The 21,300-nt window shown below is 39.1% G+C and overlaps 1 protein-coding gene across 2 annotated transcripts in view; it reads right to left on the bottom strand.

Annotated features, from left to right (window-relative positions):
* The window catches only part of itpk1b (inositol-tetrakisphosphate 1-kinase b), a 30,795-nt gene extending 10,985 nt beyond the window's left edge, over window positions 1-19,810 (bottom strand). The window contains exons 1-5 of one of the 2 annotated variants that reach the window (XM_068339555.1): window positions 19,587-19,810; window positions 18,957-19,110; window positions 14,624-14,648; window positions 7,138-7,263; window positions 2,977-3,094 (exon numbers count right to left, since the gene is read on the bottom strand). In XM_068339555.1, the coding sequence (XP_068195656.1) occupies window positions 2,977-3,094; window positions 7,138-7,263; window positions 14,624-14,648; window positions 18,957-19,051 (364 nt within the window). In that variant the 5' untranslated portion in view covers window positions 19,052-19,110; window positions 19,587-19,810. Of the gene's footprint in view, window positions 1-2,976; window positions 3,095-7,137; window positions 7,264-14,623; window positions 14,649-18,956; window positions 19,111-19,208; window positions 19,227-19,586 lie in introns of those variants that run through there. The other variant, XM_068339556.1, reaches the window with a different exon arrangement.
* Between the last annotated feature and the right edge of the window lie 1,490 nt (window positions 19,811-21,300).

The following is a 21,300-nucleotide window of genomic DNA, read 5'->3' as shown; positions in this document are numbered from 1 at the left end:
AGCGCTGCACCTTGCTGCATACACACCAAGCATACAGGCTACCCACTGTCCTGTGTGAATAAACAGGAGCTGGTCCATTTTTCCTAAAATATTGTACATTCTGTGTCCAACTCTTCTTTTGGACAAAGACCTTTCCGGCTTTGGGTCAGCCTGAGGAAAAAGAATGTTGTTTTCTATCCACTTCTCTCTAAAATATGGTGCCCCCCCAGTGGTCACATAAATATTTTGCAGTTCATGTTGTCACTTCTCTTGCAAATTTCATCTTACAGGCCAGGTTAGATACCGTCTTGGGCTGGTTGTGGCCCACAGACCATATGTTTGACACCTCTGCTTAAGATAGTGATCATATCTTCTGTTTAGGTCAAGATATCAGCAGACAACCAAATCACACTAAGCTCTTGAAAGTGCACAGCTGTCTGGATGGAAGGCTGAAGGCAACAGAAGGTTGCTATTTAGAGTTTGTTTCCTAGAAACTCAAGCGCTTTCTCAATGCTGACCCCACAATTACAACTATCAGTACTTCAATTTGAAAAGAGAGCAAAGACAGATGGTACATCAAAAACGGTACGTCCTACACGTTGGTGAGATACTCAGCTTTTAATGGTTGCGGCAAATCTTGCAGCTAAATTGTTGCAATCTAGTCTTCAATCATAGTGTTTGTCTTTCTAATGCAGTAGCTGTGATTGAATATCAATATTTAATCAGTGCTTGACTGATCTCTTGCATAGGATTTATGTCAGCACAGAGACCTGAAGACAGATTAATATGATAATAAACCAGGAAGGATTCAATTTGATCCTGAGAAATCAGCTTCCATTCAACCTGCCGACATCCAGAGAGACTTTTCTCGTAGGGTTGACTTGACAACGGTTTCTGTCTACAAAAACAGTCTAAGTTATCAAAACGCTAGCATACACACGAACCAGTAGATTCCAACAACTAACATAAACAGTTACCTTGCTCTGGCTCAGATAGGAAACACAAACCAAAGTCAGACAGAAGAGCAGTGCCAAAGTTCCAAAGAATACAATTATGAATCGGTGACACTGATCCATTAGCGCTCATGTGGCCCTTGTCTGGGTATTTTCTATCAAACATAACATTGGGATGAGCTAATTCTTGCTCTTAAGTTTATATTAATTCAACAACTCAGAGTGGAACGGTTAAATGTACCATGTCAGGGCCATCTACCATCAAGCAACCACATAAGTGATAAAAGAAGGCTTTCCAGAGAAAGACTACCTCAAGTACTTCCTCCAATTGAGTACTATTCTGACTCATGCAGGCTGTGATGCATGGCTGTCTCTCTACAGCCTTCCAATACCAGGTTGCCTTAGCAGCTGCTCCAGGACTTCATGGTCTCCACTGATAAGGAGGAGGAAATAGCCGTGCCTGAGAAAGCACGGTACACTTTCCACACTTGTCTACTCCAACCTTATCCTGCATCTCTTGGTCAGTCCTCCTTTCTTTTTTGAAGCAGGGTACATTTAACCCCAGCCATGTGTTGATTTTTTTTTTTTATAGAATGATTTACACCCCTTTTGAGTGTCTAAACCAACAAAAATTGACAGGGAGGCTTCTTATTCAAGCCAAAGTGTGAACAAAGCACCACTGGTATCACTAGGAGAAGAGAGCTTCCTGAAAAAACAAGTGTGCCATCTTCCTCTTCAAATCAAATACACACAGTAATTCAGCAATGCAGCTGATACATACACACTGTTATGTAACCATCATGTCTGTTTGGATAAAAGACTCTTCTTGTGGCTCTATTTTAAGACACTCATGACACTGCCATGCTAAAATGCCTCTGATCGGTTGCTCTGACATCACAGAACAACCCCCCATTGAGTCATGGACTTTTTGGTGAAGCAATACTTGAGGTTTAAGGTTCCTTGCCATTTATGGGGTAAAGGACATGTTGATGAGTTGCAGGTGTGTTTATATTGTGTGCGGGTAGGGAATGTGCTCCTGTCGTCATTGAATTTCTCTGCTTCTCGCCAAATGACACTGCCTGCTCAATCATTCATGGTTCAGTGACAGAGGAAGGTGTTGCTGGACCGACTCAAAGGCAAGTTCAGTTCCTTCAATGAAAAACAGGCCAGTACCAAGTTCATATGGGGTTCAGGCAGGAGGAAATGGAGAGGTGTTTTTGTTGCACGAGAGAGAGAAACAAGGAATTATGTTATCAGCAGAGCACTCTACCAGCGAGAATTAAACATCTGCTCGGAAGCATTGTGTAATATAATTCAAGCAAAGGGCGACAGTGCTGCCATATGTTATCCATGTGTCCCCTCTGGGAGTGAAGAGGAAAGACAGACAACCTGTAGTTATCACAACTGGGCTGTTTTAATATTACACAGGCTAAGTAAGGAAGAAGAGAGTGTTAGGGAATCAGCGGTTCCTTTATTATTTTAGGAACTGCTGCTTATATACACAATATTGAGGAAAGGGAGAAGGAGAATGGAGACACTAATGTGTTGAGTTCATATGGGCCATGACACTAAACATTAACTCTACAGACAGAATTAAAAGCCTTGCCATGGCAGAACACACTTAAATGTCAGTTTATCAAGTACATGAAGAAAAAACTTGCAAAGTGCTTTTTTAAAATTCAAAACTGTTAAAGAGTTTGATTCAAACTAATGGATGCTTTGAGCAACACGATGTGTGGTCGTCTTGAATTGTACTTCTTTTCTAGTGTCTGGTGTTCTTCGTATAGTCTGCCATTGTGATTCAAATTATGCTGTAAAATTCACCTGTGCTATAAATGTACTTGCTAAAATGATCAGAACAATAAATCAACCCCTCCCTATGGTAAAAACATAACAAAGCTTGTGAAGGATTTACTGTAACATTCTTTTTAGTACACTGAGCAAAGTTGTCACGACCAGCTGAACTCTTGAGTGTCAAATTTCACAAAACATTAATGCTGTGTGACAATACAAGAAGTTGGATGTGATTTTGCAATACATTTACCTTGCATTAAGCTCTCTATCCTGTGGATAAGCTGGTATGACTTGCAACGGTCCAACAGCGTTCGGATGGCTGGAAGGGGGTCCAAAACGATTGTCTCAGGGTGGGCGTCAATGTAGTCCTGAAACCAGACATGAAGAATTCTAGGAAACAGTTTACCTTAACAGTACTTATAAAGTCACTTCTCATCGAGGGTGGGATGGTGGTTTGTCTGAATCTAGAAGTTTGAATCCCAACGTGGTCTGTCTTTTTGAGTGGGGTTTTGGGGGGAGTTCTTCTCTTGTCTGCATGGGCTACCAACGTGTGTGTTTACTTCCTTCAGCGGTCCAAACTGATGAAATACAGATTAACTGGAGACTCTGGGTTGCCATAGGTCTTATTTGAGTGTGGCATGAAAAGTTAATTAATTTCATCTCCTCTCTTGTCGTCTTTCTCTTAGTAATCACCTGGAGGATAAATTCTTCTCTACACTTAGTCGATCCCAGGGGGGCAGTGGACAGCCCTTAAGGCACCCAGAGAGGTCAACATTGGTTAAGACTGGGGCTTGAGCCACCGACCTTCTGATGAGTAGACAACACTCTTCCGACCTAAGCCGCAGCCGCCCCCCCTACGGGTCGCCATGACCCGCTCTGTCTTATTTTGAGCTAGAGAGAGTGTGACATATACGCCAGAGGTTCAGTGTAGGTTACATCACTGGATGTTAGGTCAGTGTGCGGTTTCCCATTTTACATAACTACACTCTGATTCTCTTTTCAGCTTTCATTTGCCTCTGTCCCCACACCACCTCCTAGATACTTTGCAGCTCTCACTTTCATATCCGTGGATATTTGTGCCAACCTTTCCATCAGAGAAAATTTTCATGCAAACACAAACGCTGTCTGGTTTTAAAAAAAGAAATAAAAAGAAAAACCTGCCTGCTTATATCACCACCCTTTAAAAACACTGGAGCTCCACTGTCACACACATTCAGAAGAAATTAAAACATGGGAGACAATGATGGTACTCAAACACATACATGAGCCTATACACAAAGCACAGAGAGAACAAACTTTATTATCCACATACTGATGCACATGGCATGTAAGGAAATGTGTTTGCATTGACGTGCTGGACCCATCTGAGGGATTTGCTGGGATTTAGTGGGCCATGGTGATCAAAGCCAGTCGAGCTGTTATGCAAGTCAAACATGCTGCCACCACAAAATAAACCCAAATTAATCTTTGCAGCAGTTCAGAAGGATATTCCGCTGATAAGTGCCACTGCACGCTGATGTCTGTGTTTCAGAAGAAGAAATGCTTTTAGACAAGAGGAGGAGGTGAGAGGGAGATGAGCTCTTGGCAGCAGGTGCAGAAGTGAAGGGCCAAAAGTATATCAGCGTGGCTGAATGAGAGTGGGTGTGTTGGGTCTGCACATTTTCTGCCTGATTTTCTTTGCAGATCTGCTTCCACAGGGCGAGAAACTGTTCCGTTTTAAAGACAATATGGTCAGAAAGGACTTTCAGTGCTACTAGCTGTAGGTTATGTGTGTTACACTGTCGGCATTAAACTGAAGTGAATTTGTTTTATCCGTTTTAATCGGTGCTATCACAATAATGACACGTTAGCTAATTGTTAATTAGTTGTGAATTGTTAATAAATTTGTCTGTACATTTTATTACAACGTTATATAGTATAAGGCTAATCATAGTTTCATAATCCACAAACGTCTAATGAAGTGGAAGTGACAGTTATTGACACGGTCATATTTTTATTTGATTCTCATCCAAAAGTTTCAACAATAGTAAATTGTGTGGATTCAACTGTGGCTATCTGTTCAAACTGTGGCATTTATAACCATGTTTATTTGTAATTTCCTCCATTGGTATTTTTTTCCCCCTAACTACAGTTTTGGTCCAAATTCAAAAAACCACATTCTCAGAGTTATTGGCCTCTCCTTTCTTATTTGGCTTAAAACCAAAGTGTACCAAATCAAACTGTACTTAAACAAAACATCAGTGCTCTGGTGCTTGGCTATGCTGCTAAATGATCTGTGATCATATTGATAGATACCCATCAAAAATGTTGTGTCTCGAGGGATAAAGTCATTCACGTGGTTAATTGAATTCTCCAATAGCAGAAAAAACAAACCCTAGAAACTTAATTAATGATTGAAGCAAACCACATCTTCTTCTTTTCCTTTTGGCTTTTCCCTTCAGGGGTCGCCACAGCGAATCAGTTGCCTCCATCTAACCATTTCTTCTGTAGCCTCTTCTCTCACACCAACTACCTTCATGTCCTCTTTCACTACATCCATAAACCTCTTCTTAGGTCTTCCTCTAGGCCTCCTGCCTGGCAGTTCAAAACTCAGCGTCCTTCTACCAATATATTCACTATCTCTCCTCTGGACATGTCCAAACCATCTCAGTCTGGCCTCTCTGACTTTATCTCCCAAACCTCTAACATGTGCTGTCCCTCTGATGTACTCATTCCTGATCCTATCCATCCTCGTCACTCCCAGAGAGAACCTCAGCATCTTCATCTCTGCTACCTCAAGCCCTGTCTCCTGTCTTTTTCTCAGTGACACTGTCTCTAGACCAAACAACATCGCTGGTCTCACCACAAACCACATGAAGCAAACCACATGTGCGGTTTTATTTAAATAAATTAGTTTCAAAAGTACTTATAACTTTACGCTAATAAAATATTATAATAATATTACACCCTTGTAAGGGTGTAACATTTCCATTTACTTTACTATAATTGCTAGAATCTAATCTGTACCAAAGTAAGCGAACAACTTCAGCTCATCATACTGCAGTGTTCTACAGAGTTCAGACAAATAATAAGTGGAGAACTAACTTCTGAGTAAAACCATTAATGTATGAAATGTGTGGAGTATTTGAATGTATGACATGATATTGATTTGCTATTTTAAAATAAATTTTGAATTCTTTTGACTGTAAATATTGAGCTTGGTTTATTTTCTCCCTGGCTTGTTCACACTTCAAGATGCATGGCTTCACTACATCGCAAATTTTTAGTAGGTAGTCATACGTGCATGGTATTAGCTGACAGCATCCGTGTGTTGTCAGCTCATAAGACGTATCCTGTTTCTGAAATACATTTATTGTAATCACCCAGAGAGGTGTGATGGTGTTTTGAACCAACCATCGTAAAAATAATTCCTAATTTCATTCATAAATGCTTCTATGTGGTTTCCATAATAAAAGAATGCACAGAATACTTTTAGTATTGTGCTTGTTGTCATAAATGACAAGGTTTGTGTCTTTGTATCAAAAAATCCATAAAAGTACCATAGAAGTACACCACTGTTATTATTAATAGGTCATATTAACCAGGTTGTGCTCTTTCAGTGATTGTTCCACACTAGCATCATGTTTGTCCTTTCTAAATGAGTTATTCAGGAACAAGTTGACAGAACTGCTTGATGTGATTATGACTCATCTGAGTCATTCAGAAACAGGGAAAGTGAGATTGGGGCTGACGGGAATTAAATTAAATTTCACACCATATTTAGCAATGCCAGATTAATGAATACACAGGCAGACCCGTTTTGTGAGGTGTGTTAACAGTAGCTGCAAACTGCTGCCCAGCTGAGATTTTTCCCACTTCAGGATGAATGACTGAATCATTCCAGTGAACAGAACTAGATCTTAAGAGTCAGAAAATGTTCACCTATAGCTGGTAATACTCTTTATGTTTGTGCCGCTGAAGTCTGAGGCTTTTGGCCCATCTGATTCTTTGAACTTGGACGCTTACATGTAAACATAACATTCCATCATTTATAAATGTTTACCACTGAAGCTGCGTGTTCTACCGACAACACTAACCAGAGATTCAACCTTTATTTTAGAATTATATTTAAAGCGCATGTGTTCCATACCGTGTCTGCTGTCTACTGTTCACAAGGTACCAGATGAACTTCCTCAAAGAGACACAACATTAGACAGTTGTATCACAGCGTATATAAAGACATTTTCATAAAATCTGTGACCATTTAGATCACTATGCTTGATATTTTCAAATAAGTGTGTATAAACCCATTTTGTTGAAGAACTGGAAAAGATCAATTTAATTCATGCCACTTTTTCAAAACTTCTCTGCTTGTATTTTTCACACCGTGATTCCTCTAAGTAAGACAGGAAGTGTACCTCCAGATGCATACCTGTACTCTTTGCACCAGCAGCACAGCCTGCGAGTCGTTCTGGTCTGCCTCTAGGATTAGGTCAGTCAGTTTGTGAATGATGACATCCAGTGGACCCTGGTCTTCTAAAGGCTGGCTGAGGTCCAGCTAAGAGGAGAAGAAGTAGTCAGAAATTAAGAACAAAAGTCCGACATCAAGTATTCACTTATCAAATATATGAATGTTTTATCTCAGAGTCCGGATCACAAAATATAACAACATAAAATTTTCTCAGAACATTGAACACAAACTTGTTCTTCAACATCATTGGAGAAAAGGAGCAAGTGATCATTTAGACCCTTTTCATAAATTTTATTATAAGACAATATATATTCAAAACAGAGTAGGGTCACTTTGACAAGGGTCACAGGATTTTATTAATTCAAAACTCTATTAGGACTGCGACTACCTAGCAAAAAAGCACCATATATTCTAGTTTGTTCAGGCTGCATGTCTGAACCTGCCTTTTTTCACTATCTCACAGTAAACCAAAAGTCCTGTTTTATGCTGTTGGTTCACATATACTGTACAGTGTGTGTTTTATGTGGGAAAGTATGGGCACATTATTTTAAAACCTATGTAGTAGTAAAAAAAACTAATTTTACTTACATGCAGAAAAAAAAGGGGCTTGTCATATGTTTAAACAAACCTGCCTCTATGTAGATTGAAACACCCATGGGGCATTGACTAGTTAGCTCAGGTAGGGGCTGGTAGATCTGGAATGTATAGACATTACCAGAGACATGTGACTACATGGCTGCAGTGGCTTTGTAGGTATCTAAAATGGAAAAATTACACAGTACATGCTGTAAACAAAAGAATTCACCAAAATATAGCATTATCTACTCTAGCTGCATTTTCTTTGACATGGACTTACATGATGAATGAGTGGGAATTTTAATTGGACAACACAAATTTATCAATGCCCTCCTTATTCATAAAAGTGCTGAGAAAAACCTCTCCATCCAGCCTTACGTTTCTACTCTACGAAATAATAATTTATTTTATTTTCTGTTTTGGGGTTATAAGACAGGATCAGGACAAATCATATCCTCCCACTTATTTATAGTTGTAACTTCAGTGCAGCCAGAGTTTATGTTGTATTTGTTTTGAATTACACCACCAGGGTTTATTTTTGGTGTCACATATTCTTTACAGGAAACACAAAGGTGCTTCAAGTTGTGACGGCTTGTTTTTTTCGGGTTGCTTGACAGTCTGTTACACAACACACTAACTCACTACCGAGTCAAAATTACATGTTCTAATCGTAACAGACAAAAGACGGTTCAGCAACACCAAAGCAAACACTCCAAGGCAGGACAGGACAACACTGTCCTTTTTGCAGAGCAGATAGTATGCATACCGAGAGTGAATGCACCTTAGACACACTGGTGTGGATCAATGCAAGAACTGTAAAACTGTACAGAGTTTCAGTTGGATTAGGGTTGGCCACTGTCAAAGCCAACAGTTCCTGGTTAATGATTATGAGAGGTGTGATGGATAGATGATCAATTAGAGTACCCTTGGTCTAACCCTGAGAAGTCAATTGCACATAGTAAATCTGCTAAATATCAGATGACTTATACTATCGGTAAGAGCACAATGCCCAATCAAAAACCAATGCTGTCAGAAAACGTTTGCTTTGTTAAATTTGCGTCTAAAGGCCATTCAGTTTATCACGACCGTGTGACATGGTTTAAAAAAATTTTAATTGATAAAACGTGATGAATACACAAAATGTTTGAACACACAGCAAACTGCTCAACAAAAGCTAAATCTACTTAATCCACCTAAACTACAGCATTCCATTCTCACCCCATATACTAAAGGTGCCCGTACATTTTTGTGCATTGTGTGTCTGAACGCAGCAACGTTGTCACTGCAGCTACATAAATCTCTCTCTCTTTCTGAGTGCTTACTGGTTGTTGTGTAGAAAAACTTTTTGAATTACAGTCAAATAAACAATATTTATTTGAAATCATAATAGAATTTATGCAGGTATTATCTGAAAAAATGTGATGGCATTTTTCTCATTTAAAGGTTTAAATGAACTTGTGAAACAATGTCATATCCTACATTGTGATAGAGCTCCACCTTGAACTGTGTTAGTGATTCACCACATAAAATGTGTTGACACCTGTTGATAAACTAAAAACATGTTTATAACAGTCGCTGCCATGGACACTAGTTTTGACAGGACCCAGCACTTGTGTTAGGCTTGGGATGCACATAAACCTTAAATGAATAGTTGATTTAGGAGTGCCAGTGTGATTAGGGCAGGTGGAGGGGAATTTCCAAGTCCTGAGACATGGCTTTAAATCTCACGCTTACATAACAGTGGGCCCATGTACAGCCTGGTCCTTCCACAAAAAGATCACTTGTTATCATGGGGGTCAACCCCCACTGGCAAAGACACACAGCCAAGGATGAGGCTCTCCTCTCTCTGCGTGAAGACAGAATGACCTCGCTTTGGAGCTCATCCAAAGACACAGCAGTCAAGTCACTGATGTCCTGCTAAATACTAAAAGACAAAATGTCAGCTGACGTATTTGCAAGTCCTCTGGGACAGAGTGCTAACAGAGGGCTATGGTACCGATTGGCATCATAGAAAACATGCTGGATCCTGGAGGGAGAGGCTGGACCAAGGCCAGTGTATTTTAAGCGTTGCTTGAGCTGAGCAGGATAAACTCCAGGGATCTCGACGAACCACAATTTAGAGTGAAGAGCATGAATAATCTCATGTGTACCTCAGTTTACAACATATGTACAAGCAAACCTTGGTTTTCGAACACTTTTAGACATCGAACAAATCGGAATTCGACGTGGTGTGTGAATGTGTGTGATTGTTCCACTGGTGGTCCGAGGGGCCGCAGGCGCAGAGTGGTAGCCACGCCTCCGTCAGTCTGCCCCAGGGCAGCTGTGGCTATACATGTAGTTTACCATCACCAAGTATGAATGAGGAGTGAATGAATAATGGATCTAATGTAAAGCGTCTGAGTGTCCAGAAAAGCGCTACATAAATCTAACCCATTATTATTATTATTATTATTTCTCACCGCCAAGCGCAAGAAAAGGCGAGAAAAGTCGAGAGAAAACATGACGGTCATGTGCTTTTTATTTTAGTTTACTGTATTCAATAATTTTTCACTGAATTTGCGTTCCATTGCCTATGGTACGAGGTATGGTACCGTAAACTTCTGTCCAAAAGACGACGGTAACTCCTACCTTAGGCTAACCTGATTACTTTGGTATTTTTTCTTTCTTTCTTTCTCTCTCTCTCTCTCGTGTTTGCTTCTTTTACATTTCTTTGATATGTTTCATTAATATACAATTTGATATATAAATGACATTATGAAATAACATATGTTGAAAAAAGGTAGTTTTCTAGTGTCTTGGAACAGATTAAGACCAATTACATTATTTGTATAATGTATTTGGAAAATGTATTTGGAAGTCAAACAAATCGGTATTCGAACAGCCTTCCGGAACTAATTGTGGTCGGAAACCAAGGTTTGCCTGTACATGTAGTATAGTGTACACAAACTGCATTTTGTTAGCACCAGTAATTTATCTCTGTGCCTGTGTGTGGTGAGGCCATGGATCTTTTTCAGGCATCTCTTTAGCTGCCTTTAGCTGGTTCAAATATCACCTGGCATTTGCGTTATTGTCAGACTACTCCAGCAACAAACAGTGCAGATGCAATGAATGATTTATACTGGATGATGTGCATCTGTGGACATCCCAGTGTAAGAGGAAGTCCAATCATTAAACATGAGATGGGATTACTATGATATTTCTGAAAAAACAACCAAAAAAACCATATGGGGCGGGTTCAAACTGGGAAGTTGTTCCTCGTGGCCTTCTGGGCATTCGTGGAGGCCTCAGTGCTGAGGCCTCCGGAAATGAAAATCATTCAGTTTTCATCAATTCCAGTAATTCAGTTTAACTATTTATTAATGTGTGTTACTTAAGTGACTCAGCATGTAGCTCCATTTCTGGCTAGATAAATCCAGAGGAATGAAAAGCAGCAGTTTTAGAAAGAAAGAAGGTTCACATCCCTGTCAAAGCTAAGGAGAGACGAATGACTAGGAATATTTAGAAAGCTGAAGATGTCACTGTGGAGGTCACTGAATTCAAACTAACAAAACCAATTACTTTAACATGAAGATATGTCAATTCTATGACAGACAGACATATGCAGTAGGTTGTATTCTGTAAGCTATACTGTAGATGTAAGTTAATGGATAATGTGCTGCTTTAATAATGAGCAACAGAGGCTGGAGAAGCAACAAAAACTTCTGTTCTTTTAGTACTGTTCAAATAATTGGACATACATGTATGTGGTGTTCCCACACTGACATGAAAATATAAAAACTCCCAAGGGCTGCCTGATTTACTAAAGCTCATTTCACACAGGCCTACGTCATAACCTGCAAACCCTATGGGGATTTAAAATCAAATGCCATACATCCCAAGATGGAAATATGTGAAATATCCACAGTGCTTTTCACTTCAATCAGTGCATTCTATGGATGCAAACAAAAACATTTTTCAACACTACTTTATCTTCCAATTATCTCATTTATTAAGTACATATATTGTATGGTCTAAAAAGTACTGCTTTTGTTTCAGGAAAACCTGGTTTTGAATTGTAAATAAAGAAAACAACTTGTAAGATTGAGTGCGAGGCTGCATAAGGCTTCCGATGGGCTACTTGTAAATTTATTCTATTGAATGAACAGACAGGTGCGTTTACTGCACAATTTTAAGGAATCTGGAGAGAAAATGTCTATTGTGCGATAGCTTTCTGTACAAAATTTAAGTTTACAACAACATTTTCATCACTGGGTACATGTTCTATGTAAGAGGATGTTATGTATCCGTAAACTTATTTTAGAGAAGTCCCTGACATGCCTGTGACCAACATAAACTAATGATGTTGGAATAAAAGCTAGGATTCATTTATCCTTCCAGATCCAAGGTTGAGTCAGTATCAGCTAGTCTGTCACACCACAGGGACAAGGTTTGTTGATTAAACTGGCTTCAAAAAAATAAATTAGTTGCTATAACCTCCTTTCACATCCTGGAGAAGGTCAGATGGTCTTTGAATCAAGATAACAGCGACAGTTCAACGCACCCATGAAGCACAAAAAACAAAACATAACAAAAAAACAACAACAAAATGAATAAAACATAGATGATAGCCAACCTGAACATTTTAGCTACAATTCTAGAGCTACTGAAGTCCAAGACAGCAGTAGAACTTTAAGGATTTTTCTCTTCCCTTTTTTGTTTTTATTGCAGTGGCTAATGGGTAGCAATCAGATATTGGACGAGAGAACAGTGAAATGTTAAAGACGGCACAAGCCACGCTATTATGTGGGACAAACCACACAAAGCAGAGGGCAAAATACCCACCCCACTATAACATGGAAACCAATTATGTGGCATAAACTTTGGGGTGACATATTAGAACATATGCTTGCACTGGCCATCCCTGTATCTCCTTTATAATCCAACATATCTCTGGAAAGTTAACTCCTCACTGACAAGATTCACTTATAAGAAAATCTTATGTCCGTGGACATTGTTCTTGGCCTTCAGTAAGATTGCAATGAAGGGAAAGAAGTTACAAAATCTTAATGTGAAGAAATACTATTACATTATCCGGCATTGGAAACACATTTTGACACATAACAGTTAGTCACTTGGGCAATGGAAAGAAACAGCTTTGTACGTTTTCACCACAGGAAAGAGCATTACAATGGCTACCATTATCTTAACCTGTGATCCGTTCCGGCCAGTACAGGCTCTGACTGGCATTCAGTGCATTTTAGGTAGTCAATTGACAAGTGTAAATTCAAGTCAGATTTATCTTAGTAGAACTATTAATCATGGTTGATGTGTCTTAAGCTGAGAAGCCAGTACAGACTGATTGATAGGTTTGATTGACTGATTGATGATGACTGATATGTTCAGGAGAAGAAGGAGAATCAACTGTATTGATCCCCCCGTGGGGGAAATTATTTTTTTTCAGGGTGTCTGAGTAAAGGTGAGCAATCCTAAATGTTGGTGAACTGAAGGGAAAGAACGCAACACTGTTCACATGCATCCCTGAGTACCCAGTGCTGAGGGCCTGAGGACCTGCTGTCTCCCAGGAGGGGCTAAACGCACAGTGGGAAACAAAGGCCTGCTTACTTTTGGACTATCCCCAGGGCACAGCTCGTTCTGGGTGTTCTTGTGTCCTCAGTACACAGAGAACAAAAATATCCTCAAAGCCAGGGAAAAGCAGAACCCCCAAGAAGACAAGAGACTGCATTAAATACCAACGAAGAAAAGGCAGGATGATTTCCTATTCAACTTCAGAAAGCACTTTAACTGATGACAAATCTAGGCTACTGAGCTCCCAGGGCTTAGTAACAATTGTTACTATGCCGTTGTATGGCATGTTATTTAGTCTAGTGTGTTCTACAATATCAATAAATGACAGCAGCACTTACCTCCCTCGACAGTAATTCCACAGTCATCTCTCACTTAAGCAAACCACACGAGATGTACCTTTTTTTTTTCTTAACGCAAAACCACATTTAATAGACTATCCAACAGTGACGCAAACCATTTCTACATGGGCTCTACATGCTTACTTTTTAACATAAATAATGTTCTCACTGTAGGTTAGGGTAATTGATGTCAAGTTATGTGATGACTTCTACAGTGCCTTGCAAAAGTATTGGCCCCCAAAAAATTGTTGATATTTTGCCACATTTCAGGCTTCAAACTTAAAGATAACACACTGAAAATATTTTTCAAGAGTCAACAGCATGTGAGACACAATCGTGAAGTGGAACCAAATTTATTCAATATTTTATATTGTGTTATACAAATAAAAAACTGAAAAGTGGGATGTGCAAATGTGAGACCAAATGACACATAGGTGAACTCTGTCATTGTTGTTATTTAGGTCAACACTGGATCATTCAGAAGTCATCAGTGAACTTCTGGAGTCGTTTGGCTGAGCTGAGAGAACAGGGGGCCAATATTTTTGCACATCCTATTTTTCAGTTTTTTATTTGTAAACACAATATGAAATGTTGAATAAATTTGGTTCCACTTCACGATTGTGTCTCACATCTTGTTGATTCATGAAAAATATTTTCAGTTAGTTATCTTTAAGTTTGAAGCCTGAAATGTGGCAAAATGTCAAAAAGTTCATGCGGGGGGCCAATACTTTTACAAGGCACTGTATGTTTTCAAGTAATGCTCCAATTAGATAACTCCAATGAACAACACAATGTACAAAGGTGATGTCAGGTCTTGAAATTTCATGACATGATAAGCTCCAATCTATGATTTTCATAGACTGAAAAACACTTGTAATTGATGTAACAAACTTTGTTTTCTTTACAGCAAAAGTCTGAAAGATGCAATAAAGGACTGACTTTTCAAATAAAAAGTGTTTACCACTTACCTGAATAACTTCTATTCCCCTTTTCCTGAAAAACAAAACAAAAAACAAAAAAAAACCAAAGGTGACAGTTATTTATTTGGGTAGTTTGTCGAAAAACTAAACTATCAATATACAGTTATCTATTCAAATATCTGAACCCTGTAGGACACCATGTAAATGTAAACGGTACTAGAATGAGGAAATGTATACTGCTTTCAGAGACTTAGGCTTATAGGTTAAATACTAAGTCTGAGGATTCCTTTGATATGTCCAACCCAAATTTATGTGACATAACAAATATCTCTTGAATACACAGCAAAAACAAAAAGAAAACACACTCCTGTTATTATTTTATGTTGTTCCATAATCTTACTGTCACAATTAGACAGCCTGTTCACAACGTAGACTTTCGCAAACAGCTCACTCCCACATTTCCACATATGTCTGGTACACTGAAAATTCATCTGTGAAAAGAGCACTTACCTAATAAAGTGCCAGACATTATGAAAGGTGAAAGAAGACAGTAATGATAGTGAACTCTTAGACCCCAGTGAGGATAATGAGTTCTCAGGAAAACTTGTATGCAATGTTGTCTATGATAAACTGTGACAAATTTTTTTGGGTTTTGCAAACCAATGGTTGCATTAAATTTCCCTGTAGGTGAAGAAGCTCGGTGTGGAGATCTTGACTGGAGGGGTTACATGTGGTGTGCAGTTGTCAAAGTAAGTTGGAGGCACAGCCAAAAATCTCAGTATTGCTGGTCATGCCTTATGGTGGTGAAATTAACATTAAGAGCCTTGTTGGGGATTTGCTCTCTCTCTAAAAACCTGGACTGTGATATAGTGCTAGAGGATACAACTAAATGCTTTGAGTGGCCTATTACAATGATCAGTCCAAGTAGCACCTATGCAATAATTGTGTTGTTTAACAAACATCTAATGTAATTTATGTGTTCTATTTTTGTTCAGTGTAAGATGATCCAAACATCAGTTGTCCTTTTTTCTGACATTGGTTCCTGTCATTGTTATGCAAATAATTTTTAAAAAATTCCTCTCTGTTAAAGTTTGACAGCTCAGATTTCTTCAACAGTTTACTCTGGAGAGTAACAGACATGAGTGACTGACACCATTCACTGCTGGTGCTTCAATGTAAAAACAAACGAGCAAAAAAAAAGAAAGCAAAAAACAAACAAAAACACAGACCTGAATTGTTCAGGAACTTTGTCTGATTGCAGAAGAACAACATATGATTATTATGACAAAGTATATAAGAATCCCATAAAAGAACCTTCACAAAGGGTATAAAAATACAGTCTTTAGATTTTCAAAAGTTGGCTTGGCAACCAGTGGATTACTGCAAGACTGAAGTTACAAGTTTGACAAATACACAGAGGCATTGTTGGCTTTCTATCTGTTAAGCGCTTTGAAATGTCTGCAGATGTAATTAAGCACTATATAAATGAAAGTTGATTGATTGAGGATATCTTACAATATAAAGCCAATAGAAAAGTCACAGACTTCAGGAGATACATGTAAAATCTGGTCGGCTTGGTTTAGGATGAGGGCAGAACGAGTTAACCAACTGGTTCTGTTCTCATCCTAACTATAACAAGCTCAGCCTGTCGAGCTCAGTTTTTGAGGTTACAGTCCCATGGCAACAGGCGTGCCATTCACTACTTCACAATAATGTGGATATTTAATACTGCAGCTGGCATGTTTCATGTGGTGTGAATGGGGTCTTTGGTTTGGGCCCATCTCAAATATGGAAATGGTCTGCTCTCCTGTATCGTTACACAGGCAGTAGAATGATGAGAAAGAGAAGACTCATAATTGAATCAGGTCTATCTGTCTCTTTCAACAGACATGAAACACAAGTAAATGAAGGTGTAATGACAAACCAGGCTAATGTTACACCATATCTGAACAAAGTATCATATATCCATAAACTCTGACCCTAAAGTTTAGTATTAATGGGACACCACCAACACTGTTGTAGTGGCTATTGGACTGCATGGCCGTATTCAATTACAACATTTACAAGTGGACGCAGATGAGGTGACTCAAGGATAAGGAAAATAATTGCATGTTGCAGATCAATAAAATGGACTGTGGTAATGTTGCTAAAAGGTTGGCTAAGCAGGTAAATCTGACAATCCACAACTCAATCTTTTGGATGTTTACAGAATGGAAAGTGGCACTCGATGGTTTTTACTAGTCACACTCTTCCACTGCCATAATTGTATGATATTTATTTAAGACGAAATGTCTTCACTGTAATGTAACTCAATGCAACCTCATCAGATTTGACCTAAAATGCAACGGCCTTGCCAGATCAAAATCATGACATTTTCATTTTCTATAAGACAGTAAGACAGGCTGTCATGGCCATTGCATTAATCTTTTGAGTCTGAAATTTCTATGCAAGCTTATGGGACAAAAACAGAAACTCCAGTGGCTCTGAATGGCAGTAGTCCTTTCAGTCCAGCTGCACAAGACAAGACAGACTCTAAAATGTGGCAGAATTTCAGGTGCATTGAGAGGGAGAAAACCTGATCAGTGATTATTAAGTTTACGATGTTGGCACATTCTGATACGAACAAACATGTTGTTCATCTGTGATAATACAGCCTGATTAGTCAAAGTCCTTAATCAATAAAACCGTCTTAGCCATGGTTTTATCCATAAGTTTACCAATGACACATCAGTAATGTACAACAACAGGTGAAGCAGCAGTTCACCAACGCTGGGCTTTCTTGGGACTACTGCGGTCCTCGGAAAGACTGTCACAGTCTTTCTGTCACAGACCATCTCGACCATTATGAAAATGATTTTTCCAACCTGGTGTATGATGAGGGGGAAGGAATAAGAAAAAGGAGCATCAGGAGTTATACCTCTGTAACTGCCTGGTAAAAATCAGTCATACAAAGATAATAATGATCCACATTCTCTCGTGGCTCTCTTGCATTTAGATGTGTTGATATCGGTCATGAAAAGTTATTAGTGTGACTTGATTGCATGTTAAAACTAGCGTTACAAATACTCTGCCTCTGAGCTTTTGTATTAAAACAGCCCTCCAGACATATCTGGAGGAAAAAGGGTTAGGCAGGGTAAGGGTTTACTAAGAGATTACAGATCAATGACCCAACCAGGTCACCCCTTGAAACAAGTACAATAACCATCAAACTGCTTGCATAATGACACCTGGTCAAGGTGGTTATACTGTCAGCGTGCATTGCGGCTTAACAATCCTCTCTATTCTCTCTCACAGTTATCTGTTGCTTTTGTTCATTTTCAGGATTAATGGGCAGCATGAACTACAAGCTCGAATACTTTACTGATCCCGACAGGGATTTTTTCACCCATCCCTGAGGAGCAGTGGGAAGTCTTTGCAGAGATTGAGCTCAAGGAACTGGGGATCAAAACACTAACCTTCCAATAAGTGTATGATGCTTTTACCACCTTAGTCACATGAGCCTCCAGTCCAATACTGATCAAACTAACTAAATGCTACTATTCTCAAACAGTGAAAAAAGAATCCATGTCCTCTTTTATAATACCTTATATAACATTTCACTTGGCTGCTGAGGGATAAGATACAAGATAACATACACACAACACTCGCATGGCTACCCCTTTCAAGGCTGGAGAATCGGAACAAATCCTTCCTACAACACAAATATTTCCTCCTTGTTATGACTACGCAAGTGTCTTTTGTGCACATAAATAAAACATCTCACAACCTGAGACGAAAAACCAAGATGAGTTTACTTAATATCTCATTGCGCCGATCCCAACAGGGGATACCATAATGGTTTGTCATTTGTTTCAATGCAACCCTAGACTGCTGCTTCACGAAAAAATGAATAAACGACAGCACTTACTTTAGCAGTTGTTTGGTTGCTCATCCATTTACATGTGCACCTAAGGCTAGTAGTCCTATTACCTTAAATTACCTACTCCCTCTATGTTTCAACAAGTAATGGCTCAGCAAATTACCAAACTACACTATATTTTTGGTGAGTCACACCTTCAATTGAGTGTATATTTCAGAAATCACAATTGTGATGTCTACTCAATATCAGTCTGTCAAGCAATCCAAATTTCTTGACAGACTTCAGCATGAAAGTAAGAAAAAATGAAGGTGAAAGCTCAAATGAAGATGGAAAAGGAATTATTATCTACAGGAAGAGAAGCTAAACTTGGCAACTTTCAATCAGTGTAATGCAGTGCATCGTCAGCACAACATCTTATCTAGTGACAGTTTGAGGATATGTGCGTCGTGTTTGCGTCAAGCTATGTATCCTAACTTAATTCAATTTACCAAAACCCATTAAACTGGTGTTACAGCCACATACCTGCACAAATCAGCAAAGGCCTGAAAATTCAGCTTCTTCATCTTCTTCTCGCTGAGCCAATAGCCGACTCTCCGGCCTTTCAGGAATGTTTGCATCTCTATTGTGTGCCTTTTCCCCCCCCTCTTCAGATGAATGTCGTGACAGAAGACTCAACCTGGATCGTCGACAAACATGAAAACACTGTTTAACGTTTGTATCAAAAGAGCCGATAGTGAGCAATAATTATCAAGTTCCCGAATCCGTTCGTCATACATTACGAAAACAGCGCCAGAGGTGACACTTTCTAGCGTTCCAGCCGGCCTCGTGGAAGTGAGTGTCCTAGTCATTAACATTAATTACCTTAGACCCATATCACAACAAATGTGGTTCATCTACGAACCACTCACAGCTAACACAAGCTGCTAACGTTAGCTGGCTAGCTTGGCAATGACACTCAATAGCTAACCATTGGCATGCAATTCGGAAAGGCAGACAAACTCGTTAGTAAGGTTTAACTACAATAATTGACTTAACAGATTCGAACCACTTAGAAACATCAAATGCGTTAACAAATGTTGGTTGACAATGGCTAGTTAGCTACTGACTTCAGTACGACAACGAGAAGGCAATGGTGAGCTAGCATTAACAAACCTGTAAATTTTAGCACAGTCCCACCCCCTCAGTGTATGTCCGCTTCAGAAACTAGCTCGGATAGTTTCCCATTCCCTGTCGGTCTGGTGAAGGAGAATGAGTTTCACAGAAGAAAACAGATGACAGCCCCAGCTGGACTCATGTAGAGATGTCTCTGGTGTTTTCACTCAGTCTCTAGACTGAGTTCAGTTGCTGCACACACCCAGGATCCAGGAGACTGATGCTCCCTTCACGATCCCTCGGAAAATGTCCCGCCTCATAGTCGCGTTGGTTTTCCGTGTAGCAACGTGACGACTAATCAACGTATCTGTCATTATTGTCACTGCCCATTAAAACTTCAAATTGGTCCTGTTTTTCCCCAACAGATGTCGACCATGTTACCGCACATGAGACGAGCAAACACTTAAACTAATTGGTTGTGTTCTATCGATAATTTTTACGAAAATAAATCTGTTATGTTAAAGTAGAGTAGTTGAATGGAGCACAAGGTGTAAAACTGAACGTGGTATCATGTTTAGTTAAATTTCAAAAAACTAATAATTGATTATGGCGTTGGTTATAACCCCTTTACTGAGCAGTATGGGGATTAACCTGATTACACAGAGTGTGTTCATTAATTGCGAAATACACTGACATTTTATTTATTTGTTGGCTGTTCACTTTGGTACTGTAACAATACCGATAGTCTCTGAAGGCAACATGGATGCGGTCAGACAAGTTCAGCCTTTTCCCTGCTAAAAGGAATTGCGGCCCGCGGCCCCGCTGTCTGTCAAATTAGTTTGTAAACGAGTATTCAAGGAAGTGATAAAGACAAAATATCGATCAGCAAATCCTGTTGGTGAAATTGTATATAAATTAACTGTGTATATGAGCTATTCATTGGGTCGTTGTAGCTTACATAATACGACTACCATCGAGTTTATTAAGGATTCTATGTGGGAACTGAACATGTACGTATACAGTATTTCCGCGGCGCCTGTTGGTTAAAAATATGTCAAAGTAGCGCCATCCACTGGGCAAATATCGCACTGCGTTGGATTTTTGTTCCCAGATACAGTAGTTTCATGTTTTCATCGCTAAGGAGTTTGGATTTTCCATGCCATTCTGTGTAGATATTTAAATTCTGTATTAATATTAACTAGAAATAGTAACAGTCGAATGGTTAAGACCCTATTTGTGAATAAAACAAGTATTTTGATACTTTGAGAAACAGAACAGACAAAAAAGCCTGTTTTACTTTTGTAAAAAGGTTTTTCAGGGGAAAAAAACACTGCTGGGGATTCAAATAAAGAAAAAAAAGTTCTTGCCGTAGCATTTGCCCCAAATTAAAGCGAGTGTAATTGTAATATCCAATTAAAGTTAGAGATAAGATACGCCTTTATTCGTCCTACAGTGGGGAAATTTCCACATAAACACTTTCTTAGATATGATCCTTAGCAACGATAATTAGAGTGGCGATCAGGAGAGTGCTAACCTTTACCTTTGACCAACAGTCCTCTTTATTCGGATTAAGTAGTACGGGAAATGAAAAGCAGTTTAGGGCCGCTGGATTTGATGTAGCCAATTATTTCAATTGAGTAGATTTTTACTTTGTGTTTTCACAGGATGGGTCGTGCAGACACAGATAAATGGGTTTATAATGTTAAAATGAATAAATAAATCAAGTGCATCGAGGGAGTACATATGCACAACCAAAATGCAAAAAAAAAAAAAG

This window comes from Antennarius striatus, chromosome 17 (genome assembly GCF_040054535.1).
Source record: "Antennarius striatus isolate MH-2024 chromosome 17, ASM4005453v1, whole genome shotgun sequence".
Classification (NCBI taxonomy): domain Eukaryota; kingdom Metazoa; phylum Chordata; class Actinopteri; order Lophiiformes; family Antennariidae; genus Antennarius; species Antennarius striatus.
The sequence above is the reverse complement of the archived record's forward strand: the minus strand, read 5'-3'. Positions and strand labels throughout refer to the sequence as shown.